Source organism: Indicator indicator, chromosome 9 (assembly GCF_027791375.1).
Source record: "Indicator indicator isolate 239-I01 chromosome 9, UM_Iind_1.1, whole genome shotgun sequence".
NCBI lineage: Eukaryota > Metazoa > Chordata > Aves > Piciformes > Indicatoridae > Indicator > Indicator indicator.
The window spans coordinates 11,669,987-11,687,645 of NC_072018.1; the positions used below are offsets into that span (position 1 = coordinate 11,669,987).

The 17,659-nt window shown below is 39.4% G+C and overlaps 1 protein-coding gene across 1 annotated transcript in view; it reads right to left on the minus strand.

Moving 5' to 3' along the window:
- Window positions 1-1,955: 1,955 nt before the first annotated feature.
- ACYP2 (acylphosphatase 2) overlaps window positions 1,956-17,659 on the minus strand; it is a 29,857-nt gene continuing 14,153 nt past the window's right edge. The window contains exon 4 of the mRNA XM_054383401.1: window positions 1,956-2,544. Within this exon, the coding sequence (XP_054239376.1) occupies window positions 2,430-2,544 (115 nt within the window). The 3' untranslated portion in view covers window positions 1,956-2,429. The remainder of the gene's footprint in view (window positions 2,545-17,659) is intronic.

Sequence of the window (17,659 nt, forward strand, 5' to 3'; positions counted from 1 at the left end):
TGGCCTTGTTGAAGCACATACCAGTGACCTTGGTCCACTGATCCAGCCTGTCCAACTCCCTCTCTAGATCCTCCCTAAACTCAAGCACCAACATTCCCACCTAATTAGTGTCATACACAAACTTACTGAGGGCGCACTCTCATCTCCTCAACGAAATCATTGACAAAGATGTAAAACAAAACTGGCCACAATACTGAGCCTTAAGGAACACTGCTAGTAACCAGTTGCCAGCTGCCAGGACTTAACTCCATTCACCACCAGGTGTTTTACCCAGTGGAGCCATGAGAGAACAGTTGCTTAATGAGAATGCTGAGGAACAGTGCCAGAGGCTTTACAAAAATGCAGGTAGACGATATCCACAGCCGCCTTCTCACCCACTAGGCAGATCACCTTGTCATAGGAGATAAGGTTTGTCAAGCAGAATCTGCCTTTCATAAACCCATGGGGAAGGGGCCTGATCACCCAGTTGTCCTGTATATGCTGCATAATGGCTTTCAAGATGATCTGCTCCATGACCGTCCCTGGCACTGAGGTCAGACTGACAGGTCTGTAGTTCTCCAGATCCTCGTTTCAGCCTTTCTTGTAGGTGGGTGTCACATCTGCTACCCTCCAGTCCTCTGGCACCTCCCCAGTTATCCAGGGCTGCTGGTAAATGATGGAAAGAGGCTTGGTGAACATATCCACCAACTCCTTCCATAGTGTTGGGTGTAACACTCCGGCCCCATAGACTTGTGTATGTTTAAGTGGTGTAGCAGGTCACTGACCACTTCCTCTTGGACTGTGAAGGTCTCATTCTGCACCCCCTCCCTGTCTTCCAGCTCAGGGGGCTGGGTGTCTAGGGAACAACTAGTTCTACCGTTAAAAACTGAGGCATAAAAGGCAGTAAGCACCTCAGCCTTTTCCTCATCCTTTGTCACCATGTTTCCCCCTGCATAGAAGTTCCTCGTGAGAACAAGGAGCAGTGATCATGAAACCTCTCACAACTACTTATAGAATATTTCATCTGCCTCTCCAAGCCAGGTTGGGTGGTCTATAACAGGTTCTCACCATGGTATCAGCCTTGTTTGCCTTCCCCCGATTTTTACTCACAGGGACAGAACTCTGTCAGCAGGCATTTCATAAATCTCCCTGATACAGAGGGCCACCCCCTCTGCCTTTTCTTCCTTGCCTAGCCCTTCTGAAAAGTTGGTAGCCATTGATTGCAGCACTCTAGTTGTGAGAGTCATCTCCCAAATTTCTGTAATGACTATGTCATAGTTTTCTTGCTGCACAGCTGACTCCAGCTCCTCCTGTTTGTTGCCCATGCTGTGTGTAGTTGTGTAGATCCTTTTGAGCTGGGCTAAAGCCTTGCATTTCTAATCCTTGTGAGCATTCAGCCACACCCATGCCAAAACATCTAAACAACATGCTCCTCTTCCTGTCTGTCTAATGCCACATTTGTTCTCTGTCTTCCTCTACTATTACTGCTCAAAATACAAAGTGACTTGTCTGGAAATGCCTTTGGCTGAAAGCGTATCTTCTGCCAGGTAGCTTCAAGGAAAATGTAAAATACTTCTATTCAGCAGGATACAATTTCCAGAAAGGATGTAACAGCTATTGAGCTACCACTATGCTTGAACTTTGCCATTTGAGCTGAATAAGTTATTGACAATGATTTCAACAAAGGATGCTTGTGTATAATCACAGAAGTCAAGTGTGGTTTGAACTGTAACAATTTTTAAATAACTCCTGCAAATCCTACAAAGGATATTTTACTGATTAATGTACAAAGCCCCAGAGGAAATAAATCTAGTAGTAAGTAGAAATACCTTTCTAGGTTCACCTTGCTCTGTGCAGATGAAAAAGCACAATGCCAGAGTTATGAAATATCCTTTCCTGAAATAAAAAAAAAAAAAAAAACAACAACAAAAAACAAAACTGCAAATGTGGTTAGATAATCTTAGTTTGAGGCAACACACATTTATTTTAAATTACTGTTGTATCTTAACCAATTACCACAAATAACATAGTACAAAGTTGTTAGTGGTCTAGTTCTGTAGCTGAGTGTTTCTGGTGAAACTACAAACAGTAGAACATAAATTCATTGTTTTGCATCTAAAACATGAATCACAGTGTAAAGATTAGGTTCTATATGGTTATATATAAGAAATCACACTGTGCACAAATAATCACTGACGCTTTTAACCATTTATTTGGCTTTCAAGATGCAATATATTAGATATTGACATTTTAGACACTAGACGTTGACATTCATATTGTAAAAAAAAATGTCAAACACAGCAACTAAGAATTCTTACTTCATGTGAACAGGGATCATTTATATTTATCTCTAATAAAGAAAGCATCCAAATGCTCTTGTGCCATTTTATTGAGGCACAGAAGAAAACATGCAGCAAAAACTTGGTAGCTCTTAGTGATGTTTTCTTCTTTTAGTATCTAGTGCTAAATCCTGTGAAGTCAAGCTTCAGAATCTCCTTTTCATTCGAGAAATTTGTTCGATCTATGCGAGAACTCGGGCTTCCAACTTTACTCAGCCATGACTTCCTGCAAGTAAAAGAAGAGAGAGTTAGAATAAAAAGAGCTGCACATGTTCGGTTTATTCTTCTGTTATCTTTTCCTTTTTTTTTTTTTTTTTTTTTTTGAGTTGAGAGAAGCAGACTTTAAATAAGGAAACTTCCCTTTCTCCTTTGAAAAGAAAACAAACTATACAAAAGTTATTGGTGTCTCAAAAAGTATTACACAATATTACATACATCTGACTAGCCCAGAGTAGATTTACTGTAGTAGCCCCTTTTAAGTCCTTATTAACAGCATTAAAACAAGGGTATATTAATGTTGCAGATTCAACAATATACTTTTAACAAGGCCTTGAATCCGATTCATAATTTGACAATACTACAAAAAAAGAATTCTAACCATCAGCTTACCCTTTTCTGACAGCTAAATTATTGGAAACTGAATTGAAAAATTATTACATTCAGAACCAGCAAAGAGACAATGCAAACAAAAATCAAAATAATGTCAAAGCAATATTAAATAGTACTAAATACTGAATTTTATAAAAGCATTCTTAAGTAGGGATTTTGCATGTATTTGCATTATGATCAAATCTCTAATTACACTAGGGCTTGCTTGCGTTCTTCCACAGCACACTATAAAACTGTACAGAACACAAATCACTCCCAGTTAATTGAGGCTGGAAACTGACAGTGCAACAGCTGCTCCTGCACACAGCCACTGTATTCCCCCCTCTGCAGTAATCTGCTGATTCATGGCAGCAATAAACTATCAAGTGATAAAAGGAGATGCACAAACACTTGAAGTGCACTAGATGATGCTGCTTACAGAGATGTAAGTTGGGCCAACTTGATCCCTAGGTCTCATCCCTAGCATGGACAGTTCCAAACCTGCACTGAGGACCTACAAAACTGACCTCTCCTTAAAACCCCACCACAATCTCTTGAATATGAAGAAATACACATCCTTAATACTATATTAAGAAAGTAGGTATGGCCTACCACTCATGTATTTTGAAATATAACCTTAGGAGTATGTTTGGTAGATTATAGGCTCACAGTGCCAGAGCTCCATGAGCTCTTTCTCATCTGATGGCTAAAACAGAGGTTCTAAATGGAAAACAAACACAAACAGATATGAGTATCTCATGCTCAAAGTGTGATGTGCATTAGTTTAGTATACAGAAATTAAAAATTAAATCTTTCTGTCAGATGTTTACGTATCTTCACATCTCTTCTTTGCTTCAGGTTGTGAACAACCTCCCTTGGTGTTTGTTTCAGATGACAAAGACTTTCTGATAAGGAGTTATTATCAGAGGAATAGCACACAGTACATGGGTGAAACAGGAGAACTTTCCACTCTGTGCTGAGGCCCTAAAGACAGACCAGCTATTTCAACAGAATAAAAAAGCCTAGTAATAGCCCAGCCCATTTTGCTCCTTATTATGAAGAATCTGAAAAGCCTTTTATTTAACAAAAAGGTCTAATATAGTAGGATGTCCTTGACTGTTGGAAAAAAAGAGAACATCTTAAAATAATATGTACTATTACTGGTCAGAAGACCAAGTGAACAGATTTTTCTGGACAGATTTGTCCTGGACAAAATTAAAAGAAATATATTCCTTGGCCAGCCTTCACAACTGAACATTACTAGCATTAGGACTAGCTTGTCATTTATATCATTCATTTTAAAACTCAGTGCTGCTACCCACTTATTTTCAGGATTGAGAACAACAGCCTCCACTTCACTTGTAACATTCCAAGCATCACAGCCAATACCACTTGGATCACATTTGCTTACTGCTCTGGATTTTAATTCCTCAATCTGCCTGAAACAGCTTGCCTTACACATTTACATACCCACTCTATTCTCATGTTCCCAGTAGCTTACTCCTAGGAGTTACAATAACTGGATTCATCATTCTTTCCCTTTTATCATTTCATTAACTAAAATGAACCTTTCTACGTGATGCTGGACTGTTACCTAGGCAACCAGGGTCATTCCATTCGACGCATTACTGGAAAATGGCATCTGAAGACCTGTGTTAGCATTGTGCCAATTTAGATCCTCACAGAACTTAGAACTTGCCTGGCTGTGTACAGTATTCCAAGCAAGCATCTCACAAGTGAGGTACATGTGCCTACTGCTAATTTTTCAGAATGAGGCCTGACTATAATCTAGAGAGATTCTCTGGAAGCGTTATTTAAGGAGCCTTGCATCTGCAATACAGGATAATACTATCACTGCCCTAAAAAATCCCACCATACTTTGAAGACCACAAACTAAACTAAAAGTTTAGGAGTATGTTTATTTCTCTTCACCTTAACCACAGTGTCACATCAGAATGTGCTTTCATTAGAGGGAGAGAAAATAAAGGTACTGACTCGTTTACACTTTATTTCCTTTTGCTTGGCATGATATAATGGAGAAAACGTTGCTTTTGAAGACTGGACAGCATATAGACTAGGATCGCAAATATTTACAAAATACCTCTAAACGATGTTATATTCTGAAACAGTACTGTCAGGTTCTCATAAATCCTTATATTTAAATGTTTGCAGAGGAAATATAAATTTTTTTCACTGCTGTTTTTCTCCATGATTATAAGGGCTAGGAACATTTTACTTAAAACTTGAAACTCACATCTAGATAAAGCCTTCAGTAGCTTATATAGTAAAGACATCTCACAGCTTACTGTAGAGCCATTCCATTGTGCCTGCACCTCTGTTCCTGCTACCAGAAGCTAGCAGTAAAACAGAAGTCTTGCAAGCAAATTTATAGGGTTTAATGCTGCAGAGAAAACTAGCAGAAAGGATAAAACCCTTGGTAACCAAAGTGTTTGAAAACAATTTGGCTTGACATGATTTGAGTTACCGTGGCATAAAACCCTGCATTAGCATTTTTAATTTAGCAAGAGCAATCAATGCCTTAGTAGGGTAAAGAAAACAGGTTCTGAAGAAAATACATGAGAGATCCTTGAGAGAATCCTGGGAAGAATGACCAGTATTTCAGTGCAGAATAAGGTCAAGAGGACTCAAGCAATACGAACAGTCATGTTTCTCCTAATGGCCTCCTAATCATCCTTTGATTCTATATTTTTTTTTCAGTCTCAAAACTAGGCTTTAGCTTGGACTAAAAACCCGAAGCCATCCGACCCAAAAAATCTGCTGCCACTAAAGGTCTGCTCAAGGGAACTCTGTGCTGCCATGGGAACTGCTGCACCTCCTTGGGCAAAGGATTTTGGGTTTGAGACTGTTGTGCCTGCTGCTGGACACACCACCAAAAACACTGCCTGCTGAAGTCCACACTGGGTCAGGATCAAATGTTTGCACTTAACTGCACGTCCATGCTGTTTGCATACTTATACACGCTAAAAGAAGCAGGACAGAGGGAGAACAAGGTAAAGTGCAAGGGAGGCGAATTTTAGCACATTGATTATGACCCCATCCCAGGCCACCAAATCAGCTCCAAGTAACAGGTTACTTCAGAGGATTAAAGCAAAAAAGAGAAAACCAGACATAGTCTGAGGATACAGGCCAAGAAGTGGGTGGGCTAGAAGTGAAGCAACCTGTTCAGGTATAGGCACAGTGGCCCAGAATAAAGATGGAGCCTGTGGGTGTGGGGAAGACTGCACAGCTGCTGCCTGCTCACTAGCTGCTCTGGGCATCCTGACAACAGAAATTTTTTGGCCTATTGGATATTTAGCAGAAGTTGTGGAAGTGTTTTAGAAAGAAGAGTTATTTAATCAAAGCTAGCATTTACTTTGTATTTTTAAACACAGCTGTCAGATGAACATTAATTTGTTAGTATTCCTTTCTTTTCTATCAAACCCTGCTGCAAAAAGGCCAGCTTTTCTATAAGAATACATATGAGCTTTTCTTTGAAGGTCTACTTGAAGTAATGTCAACAGGAAAGGTGCATTAGCAGAATGTGATACATTACAGATTTGTGTGACACAATCCCAAATAAGCGTTTCGGTGTCACTTTTCTATTTATAAGCCTGCAAAAAACTACTTGCATGTTAATCACATATTGTATATGTAACTGGCAAGAGTTTAACGTAAATATGATCATTACCGTTTTGCATTAGCACAGCATTTGACTCTACGTACCTCAAATTTACATTGTTGTTGGGCTGATGGTTGGACTGGATGATCTTGGAGGTCTTTTCCAACCAAAATGATTCTATGCTTCTATGCTTCTGCTTCTATATCTGATCTGTGTTAAATATCTGTATCCCTTAAAGAGAAGGAATTACCCCAGAATGAACAAAACACCGTTTGAAGTTGTTTGGGTTTTGTTTTGGGGTTTTTTTGTTTGTTTTGTTTTGTTTTTTTCTAGTATACAATGCAAAGATCTGTTGTAGATTTTCCTGTTAATACTAGTTTTGGCAAACTTCAAGAAGTATTTAGTTTACTTAAACATGGTATCATATGAAGTGGGTTTTTATTAAAAGTTATCAGAATATCTTTTTGTTTAAACCATGTTAGGCAAATCTCATTTAGCTTCTTCCATAGACCTTATCAGGAAGAAAAGCTAAGCAATGTAATGTTGCAGAAACCTCTTCCAACAAATATAAAAAGTAAATGAGAAGTAAACACAAATTCAGCCATTTCAGTAACTCAAAACAGCTTTTATGTCCACACTGACCTACAGAAAGTATAAGACAAAAGAGGATTTCCTGCTAAGCTTGTGTCCCATCTTCCAAAAGCAGTAAGCACAGCAGAGATCCAGAAACAGCAAAAAAAGCCTACCATATTTTAACTTGTAATATGTCTGTCCGTACAGGGTAGAGTTGGCTCATGAGGCAGACTAGGAATTTTGGCTAACCCCACTCCACTGCACAGAATGCAACCAAAAGTTATTTCTCATTACACATCTATTACATCTAAGGCCACTGGAGGCTTCAATAAGGAGGAACTGTTGCTGTTCATGTACCAATTCAGGCTTCTGGAAAATAAAAGCTTGTTCTAACATTAGAAACTGATTAGCACCCATCACCCACAAACTGTATTTAAAACAAATGGCTGTATTATAGACCTGAACAAAGAGTACAAAAGTATTGCCTCTGAACACCAACTTCACACCCAAAAGCATTAGTTAAACCCATAACCTTGGCCATTTCAAAGCAATCCTATTGGAAGACCATAAAGAATCATCATTCTTTGACCAATCCAGTTCTAATTGAAATCTCTTTCTGTATACAGCCTGGTAAAAATAAAGCAGCCAGTACAGTAAAGAGACCCAGTTACAGCCATTCAGTTAGAGAATTCATTTCAAACACACATCCACAGTGCAGAAAAGGATTCGAAGAAAGAAAACTGCAGATGGCAAATGCAATCAGGAAATCTGAAAGACAACACTTAGGTTCTCTGGTAATGAGGTTCAGCAATGGAGGACCAACCCCCCCATTACCGTTCTCCCTATATTGTTTGTGTAATTCTCAAGATAGATTTACACAGGGAAATACAGATTAATTGATTATGCAAGAACTAGAAATAATGCCTGACCAAAACACAATGAATTCCTTCAAGTATCACTAAAACTCTTGGAATTTCCTTTAAAAGCCTCCCTTATCTTACAAGTACTTTGGTCAGCTGGAAGACTTGCTGAGAGTTGCAAACCGGCCATTTCCAATTTAAAAATAATACAGAGTTCTTAAATGGGAAGCATCACCATTTAAAAAGTATTATGTTACACAGCACTGAGCAATGTTTCCAGTGTTGCAATGAGTGTGCACAAAGTTCCGTTTCCTTAGATTAGCACTAGAGGTTAGTTCATTTCAAAACATGCAAGAATGACTGTTACTATCAACATACCTTACACAAGCACTGACACATGAGCACAGATGAAGTAGCTGGCTGCCTAGCTGTTCCCCATGCTGAAGTGCATATACATATGGTTTCATAAGTACAAAACAGCTGTTGGCCAATTTCTATAGTGAAAACAAACCCATCCCTCAGACTGTCACAAAAATCTCAACTCAAACAATTTCAAGTCAAAATACTTTGGATACATTGACATTTCACACACATTTTCTTCTTACTATTAGGCCAGCTGACTAAAATTGATAATGACAGCTGTTCAGAAAAAGATCAAGCTGATTACACTAGCTAATTGGTTAAATTTCATACTATGAGAAAATTTGGGATTTCTCAAGACTTACTTACATAATGCTGTATTTTTTTTTGTGTTATAAATGCAGCTGTAACAGGGAGGAAGCAACAGATTAATAAAGGATATCTTACAGCGATTACAGTCTTTATTTGACATGAGCTATTAGTGGTTTTCGGGAACACCAGAACCTGCTCCTCAGGTGAACCCAGCATGGCACATTTACAGGAAAAGTAACATTGTACCCATAGTACAATACTGCCTGGAAATAAACTGAGCCAGGCCAACTCAGCATAATCATACCTACTATTCATCTTGCCTACTATCTTGCACTCTGAAAATATTATTTCCACCATGAAGATCTTGACTAGAACAAAAGTAACTCTCAAGGGTAAGCTACCTGATTTCCTACAGGTCTACATTAGTCAAATCAGCTTTGTAACATCTCTAATAGTTTTTATACTTTCTATTAATATAATAAAAAACTTGATAAAAAAAGAAAAAAAAAAGTACTTATTCATGTGAGCTGCAACAGTGCTGCAAGGACACCAATGGCAAAGCCCATTCCCATGGTCTATAAACTGTCATTATGAATATACTCACTTAGAAATAAACAACATCAAAGCTCCAAGCAATTTAAGGAGCTATCAGAGCATGAACACATTTTGGTTCAATGTTTCTTTGCAATAAAAAATTGTTATTTTAAGAAGGCTGTTAATATTTAATGAAGTAAGATCTGATACACGTTATTTGCTATTCAGCGGTTACTGTGTTGTGCTACATCACATTTTTATTAAAACTGATTTTCAGAGTATTTCTCTGAAGAAATTTCCTGGGTTTTTTTGCAACAGTGATAAAACCAAACCAGACCAAACAAAAAAACCCTCAAAACCACACCACCCCCCCAAACTATTTCTAAAAATAAATCCTTCTTCCTACAAAAATAAACCCAAACTGGAAATCCTAAACGATCACCTTCTCAAGGTAACTACGGTACATGGTACTTAAAATTACCACTTACAGAAGGCAAATCAGTAGATTTACTGGTTAATTAATTAATTACTTAATTTAAACAAAGGTCTACAACTACTTAGAAAACAAACACCTAAAAAAGGCCTAAACCAAGGAAACAGTCTTTGGAAAATGACTGGCCCACACTACTTTCAAGGTATTCCTTCCAAACAGGCATTGTTACCTATTAAAGAGCATCTCATTTGCACAATGACAATTTCAATGTCACTTCCCTAACTCATTAAATGTGCAGTGAGGTGGGCAATGTTCTCCACTGCAAAGAATTCCCATTTTAGAAAAAATGTATCTATCCCCTTTCTAGGATAAGATCCTATTCCTTTGACATGAGTAACACCTAACTACATCTGAGCTTCTTGTATTATTTTGCAGTCCAAATACACTTGTTTGGTTTTCTTTTAATTGTTTAAAAATTGTTTTAGAACAACTGTGGGTGATGAATGAAGACTGAAACAGGCTGCCCAAGGAAATGGTTGAATCGCCATCCATGGATGCATTTAAAAGCTGCCTGGATATGGTGCAGCAGTGCTCCTGACTGAGCTAGGTAATGGTTGGACTTGATGATCATAGAGGTCTTTTCCAACTATGGTGGTTCTGTGAACATGTGCTTTAATAATAAAAAATTCAGCCATTTTTCAATTAAACAGCAAGACCCCAGTGAAATAATCTCTCTGGCTTTTTTGTTATGTATATAATTGAGCATATTAACTATCAGATTTTCAAGATCACTGCTCAGGCAATGCCACCTCATCACCTAACTACTCTCTCACAAAAGCAGATCATAACAGCAGAGTGGTATGTTGGAATTTCTTAACATAAAAGTTTTGATATTCTGTGATATGCTTGGTAAGAACAGAATTACTGGCAAATTATAAACATGTTCCTAAGCTCATAAATCCTCACATTTTCTCCTCTTTCCCTCAAGCTTCAGGGGCTGTCAGAAAGTATCAAACATGTCATTTTTCCCCTGTAATTTATGTAATTTCTTTCTTTCCCCTCCCCCTTCTTTGAAGTTTTCTTCTGCCTGGACAGTTAAAGCAGGCAGATGTTTCTGAACACCTATACTGTAGCATGCTGCAGGGACCATGTAGATTTTTGTAACGTGAATTAAGAACTATTTTAAAAAATATATGTATTCTAGAAAGCCAGTAATTTTACTGGCAGCTAATTTTACTGAGATTTATGTAGAAGTATTTCATTAATTTTATGCCTGACACATCTAGATTTTGCAACTAATTGCAGCGTCTCATTAATGCAAGAAAGGAAGAGTACTGAATACCACTAGGATACTCAACTCACCACTTGGAAACAAATTTTCTTTTCCATTACAAAGTTTGCATGCACCCCTCAGAAAAAGCTTTCCAACAGAATTGATGGAACTGGGATAATTTTTTGGTATAGTCACAGATGCTCAGCTGCATGACGTCTTTCCTGTAGGGGTCACAGGGTAGTGACCACCTGCGTGAAGGTTTGATTAACTATACATGTGCTAACATGCACATTATGAAGGGATTCAGGACTACAGTCCAAAGTTACTATTTTAGGAAAGTGAAGAAATTGGTAAAGTATTTAAAATGATTCATTTCAAAGAACTCATTTCAAACAAACTTTTGAGTTACTTGATGCAGTGACAAAGATTTCCAAGGGTGGAGAGTTGAAATGCTGGTGTTGAAGATTGGCAGGTTTCCTACAACAAAACCTCTTGAAAGGCACACACTCACACTCTTTGAATTTTCTCATGAAGGTCATTTATAAGTGCTTAGAGAATAAAAGATGTTCTTTTTTTGCAACACTAAGACCTTAGAAGCAAACTAACAAACCTAATAAACCAGGAAGAAGCGTTATGCAAGCTTACAGACATTGGCAACATATGAATATGGGGAGCTGTTCTGAAGTAAGGCCTGATTTTAAAAACGTTTATGATTATATGACAGATTTCACTACTGAACAGAAATAAATGAGATCAGGAAGGAACTCAGTGCACATCACTTCTTCTGCAAGTCACATCCCAGGGTTTCAAACTGGGTACCAAGTAAAAGGAGAAAAACAGACTACATATGAAAAGCCTAGCCTGAATTACTTGACTGTCATCATGCTGCAAATCTATCGCAGAAACTGAAATCTACACCTTTCAGAGCACTCTTTAATGGTCTTGGTTGATCACTCTTCGTCTTAGGTATTGGTAAGGCCGGTGAAGACAAAAGCTACAGAAATCCTTTTACTATGCAAAGCCCACTGCCTCCTCTGAACAAGCTTTCACCATGCACTAAACAATGTAGTAGTTCTATGAAAAATGTCATTTGTGATGGGTGTAATGGAACCCTGCCTGGACAGGCACACAGAACCAGAATTAATTAAAACTCAGTAAGCTTTAGACTAACGCTCAATTTCGTCATTTCTCCTAACCCTACAGGTTGCATCCTCACCACCAATACCCTGCTTCCTTCTCTCAATACGCAATTCAGGAATAACTTACCTCTGCAACAGCCCTCTCCTACTCCATCTGTCCTAGAGAATAAAACACTATTATTTGTCTCTTTACTATTTGTCACTCTTTTCAGGAGCGACACTGCTTTCAGTGAAGTCAGCTGGCTGTGCCAGAACACCCTCTGCAGGGGAAGAGCCTAATTGTGTGAAATTCTCACCCTGTGGACATCAATGAAGTTTTTCAGTGACAGAGTAAGAATTTCATCCTTTATGCCTTTAACAAGGTGGTTTGATTGCCATGTCCCTCAGTGTATTACAGAAACACAAGACCTGCAAAGGAAAGGTTTCATTTCTAACATCATACTGAACCTTTCTCCTGTATCTGGACAACAACAAGTTAGTATTCTGAGAATTTTAATTAGAAAATATACACACAAATATGTCTGAAATAACACAGCTGCTAGTACTGTGTAAATACAAGGCTAGCAACTCCTGGTACTGAGAAGTCCACAGATGTCAAAATCCAGTCACCAAGGACTTCTGCCAGCAGTTCAGAGAGTGAATATTGCAATGCTGATTCTAAGAATTAAACATATATGCCATAAACAATCCAGCACACTGCTGTTGACTCAGTTTTCATTGCAATGCAGGGAATTTAGTCACAGAACTTCGATTAAAATTATGTACAACACATCTAATTCCCCTGTGTTTCTATGAAATTCTTTGTACACTGTATAGTATCAATAAAGTACCAACACTGTTGAAAGTCAAGAGTTCCTCCACTTAACTTGGTTCTCCTGCTCCTTGGTTACATGACCAATACAGTAGTTCAAATCTAAGGTTTAAGAGTCACTATGAAGGCGCCCATAAGTTTAAAAAAAAAAAAAAGTATAGAATCATAGAATCAACCAGGTTGAAAGAAACCTCCAAGATTATCTAGCCCAATCTATCATCCAGCCCTAAGCAATCAACTAGACCACGGCACTAAGTGCCTCATCCAGTCTCCTCTTGAACGTCTCCAGTGATGGTGACTCCACCACCTCCCTGGGCAGCACATTCCCATGGGCAATCACTCTCTCTGTGAAGAACTTCCTCCTAACATCCAGCCCATACCTCCCCTGGCGCAGCTTGAGACTGTGTCCTCTTGTTCTGCTGCTGGTTGCCTGGGAGAAGAGACCAAACCCCTCCTGGCTACAACCTCCCTTCAGGTAGTTGTAGACAGCAATGAGGTCACCCCTGAGCCTCCTCTTCTCCAGGCTAAACAGTCCCAGCTCCCTCAGCCTCTCCTCATAGGGCTTGTGCTCGAGGCCTCTCACCAGCCTCGTTGCCCTTCTCTGGACACATTCCAGTACCTCAACAACTCTCTTAAATTGAGGGGCCCAGAACTGGACACAATACTCAAGGTGTGGCCTGACCAGTGCTAGGAACAGGGGAAGAATAACCTCCCTTGTCCTGCTGGCCACACTATTCCTGATACAGGCCAGGATGCCATTGGCCTTCCTGGCCACCTGGGCACACTGCTGGCTCATGTTCAGCCTACTATCAACCAGCACCCCCAGGTCCCTTTCTGCCTGGCAGCTCTGCAGCCACTCTGTCCCCAGCCTGTAGCACTGCTCTTATACCTCTACTCCTATTACAGAATAGCCTTTTCTCTTGTAGTATAAAGCCACAATAGATTTTTATGTAATTAAACAGTAGATCTGTTTTGGCTTTAAACTTAATACATGGCAAAATGCTTTCAGATACCGAAACTGTTGCATGATAGATACTAACTACAGGAAACAAATTATTCAGAAGAATCAAGAATGGATCAAAAGATTTTTTTTTAAAGTAAATTATTTTTAATTATTACTTTATGTACATTTGCCACTTAATAGGTATTTCAGATAAACTTATGTCAAGATAATACAGGTTCCATAGCAGTATCCACAGAACATGGCCCAAATGACTCTATAATAGCCTTATTCAGGCCCCTGGCTGGGAACAGTGACTCAGTGCATAAAGCTGTCTCTTCACTGATACAAAATAATACAAAATAAGCAAAGCATAACTATGAAAGCCACATTCTACCATACACAATCCAGGAATCTCTAGTAAAAAAAAAAAAAAACAAAAACCAGGACTTAAGAAACCACCTAACAATCCCAAACCAATCAATTTCAATTTTACAGAAGTTCAGAAGTATTTTGAGCTATGAAGTAGAATTAAGTATCAAAAGAACCCTTTAATGGTTTAGAACTGAAATCCTAAAATATTTCCCAAGAAAATGTTTCTGCACAACAGTTGCAATCACAGAGTTTTAGTTGTACCTGAAAGAAGCAGGTATTGCTAGAATTACCTTCTTTATCTTAAAATTGCCATGGTGAAGTTCCCACTGCTCTTCCCAAGCATTCTGCATTCATACCCCGTTTTGGTTTCATCCTTGTAAGGTTGGTTCAGAGCACCTGTAACGCTCAGTGTGCCACCTCAGGAGTCTTTTAAACATTCATCCTTTAATTTTAAATTGTAAAGCCAAGGCAGCATCAGCTGGACAACATTACTGGTTCCTGAAAGCCCCCACCAAGACACAGAGATTCAAGGATGCAGCAAGAGCTCTGTAACCTATTGCTACACAAATGCTTCTGTCTCCCCCCATCCTTTCACTCACTCTGTGCTATGTGTCATGTTGCAGTTTGTTCCAATCTTTCTGGTTAGTGATGTATTTCATGGGATCTTCATTGCTCTTCGTTATAACATAAGATAATGAAAGATGTTGCCACTCAAGACTACATTCCACTCTGAATTTAAAATTCATTCATCTTTTTATTCACAAAGTCCTATGTCCTCTCCAACCTTGCGGCATTTCCACTGTGACCTAAACAGGATTTCTGACCTTGTAAGAAAAAACGTTAATTAACAAGTTATAGTCAAGAGAGTTATTAAAAAAAATTAATCTGCAATTAACTTCATGTTGAAGTACAAATCCTTATGTACTAAGTTTTGAAGAATGCAGTAGTTAATGCTACCAGTGAGGATGCAATTATAAAGCATATTAAACTCAAAAGTATGTGAACTTTCTTAATGTATTCATACATACAAAAACATTAACTCTGATCCAAACAGGTAGGGACATGTAAAAAACAACATAATCTTTCTTTAAGAATTTTACCTACATTGGTACATCACCACTAACACACCCAAATTAGAACAAGACTCCTGCATGATATTAAGGGCAGAATTACTGTTGTTTGAATGTTTTAATCTGACAGAATTAAGAGTATAACAGAAGACATCTTCATGGTGGAAAGTATGTGTTTGAATACTTCCAACTAGATTCAAGTTCATCTTACACATACACTAATTAAAACACATTTAAAACAATGCTTGACTAGAAAAAAAAAATTAAAAGTTTTCAAACCACAGTTTGGATTCAAGCTGGGACATGCTGCAGTCAGTAAAGCCAGTGAGGATGCCAGTGTGCAGTAGCTTAGAGATGGCTGACAGGGCTTCAGTCCAGCCGCCAGGTCCTCCTCCCTTGGAAAACCTCCACTGATAAGAGGTTACCCTGGTTTTGGATGCCAGCCAGGATCAGGGCAGCAGAGATGACAAAGTATATTGGTGAGAGTTTCACATCCAATCACATTTACCTTGGTCAAACCAATTACTCAAATTGTTGGACCACTGAGTTACTTTAGTAGCATCTGCAAAAGGTAGAATCATAGAATTATCTTGGTTGGAAAAGACCTCTAAGATCATTAAGTCCAACAATCAACATAACACCACTCTGGCCATTAAACTACATCCCAAAGTGCCATGTCCACAGATTTCTTCAACACCTCCAGGAAGGGTGACTCTACCTTGCCCCTGTTCCAATGCATGACCACTCTTTCAGTAAAAAAATTCTTCCTAATACCCAATCTAAACCTCCCCTTGTGCAACATGAGGCCTTTTCTTCTCATCCTATCACCTGATACGACAGAAGAGAGCAACCCCCACCTCACTCCAACCTCCTTTCAGGTAATTGTAGAGAGCAATGAGGTCTCCCCTCAGCCTCCTCTTCTCCAGACTAAACAATGTACCGAGTCCCAGTTCCCTCAGCTGCTCCTTGTAAGATTTGTTCTCTAGACCATTCATCAGTTTTGTTGCCCTTCTCTGGGCACACCCCAGCACCTCAATGTCTTTCTTGTAGTGAGGGGCCCAAAACTGAACACAGTATTCAAGGTGCAGCCCCACCAATGCCAAGTACAGGAGCACGATCACTTCCCTAATTCTGCTGGTCACATGATGCTATTGGCCTTCTTGGCCACCTGGGCACATGCCGGCTCATGTTCAGACAGCTCTCAACCAGCACCCCCAGGACCTTTTCTACTGGATAACTTGCCAGCCACTCTGCCCTAAGCCTGTAGCGTCACATGGGCTTGGCATGGCCCAAGTGCAGGATCCAAAACTTGGCTTTGTTAAACTTCATACAACTGACCCTGCCCCATCAATCCAGCCTGTCCAGATCTCTTTGCAGAACCTTCCTACTCTCAAGCACACCAACACTCCCACCTAACAGTGCCACCTGCAAACTTACTTAATGTGCACTCAACTCCCTTGTCCAGATAAAGATACTAAAGAGAACAGAGAAATTCTCCATCCTTTCCCACTTTGTCCTTTCAGTTTTTCTTTTAACAACAGCAACAAGCAACTGCCTGCTAAGGAAACCACCACTGCAAACAAACACTTGATTACCTTGAAATACTGACTCACATTAACTAAAAGGACTACAGATTTACTGCTTTCAGTGCTCTGGCATTGCTGTTCCTCTTCTTCACTAAAAAATATTGGATTAGACAACATATATCACCTGCAAATAATAAGAAGCTGTTTCTGCCAAGTCCCCCAGATCTCAAAGCACATGCTATGATTCTGAACAGGCAATGAAGCAAGGCAAGGCCAGTGTTTCCCGTAACAAGTACCAAGGGAGATATGCACAGACAGACCCATGCATCAGCAGAGTCCCACTGGAGACACTTGGGCACCATACTCTTACAGAAGCTATCCACTTCAAGAGAAATGTTTTGACAGCCACATTAGCTGGAACAAAAAAAAATAGAGCATTTTAGTAAGTTCTGTTTTCAAACCACAGGGTAACACAGATTTCTTATGCCTTTCTAAAGGGGGCCATGCTCCCAGAGACACAGTCCTCTTAGGACAAGTTTCCATGCAAGACTCCAAGTAAAGCCACTAATGAGGAGAAACTTATGGTGAGGGTGACAGAGCACTGGAACAGGCTGCCCAGAGAAGTTGTGGAGTTTCCTTCTCTGGAGACTTTCAAAACTCACCTAGGTGATTCTGCTTTTGTCAGGGGGATTGGACTCGATGATCTCTGGAGGTCCCTTCCAACCTCTAACATTCTGTGATTAACTCAACTCGTTATCTCCTTTTGGGAGACTAATTAAAGTGCAGTCCAGAAGAGGAGAGCCAACAGCACAGCTTGGCTTCCTTAGGGGCACTGATACCAGGGTAAAGGCATCAGGCAGGTCTCTAATGAGAAAGATTCTTCAGTGTTTCTCCTGCACAGGTCACACTGATGCCCCACAAGCTCCAT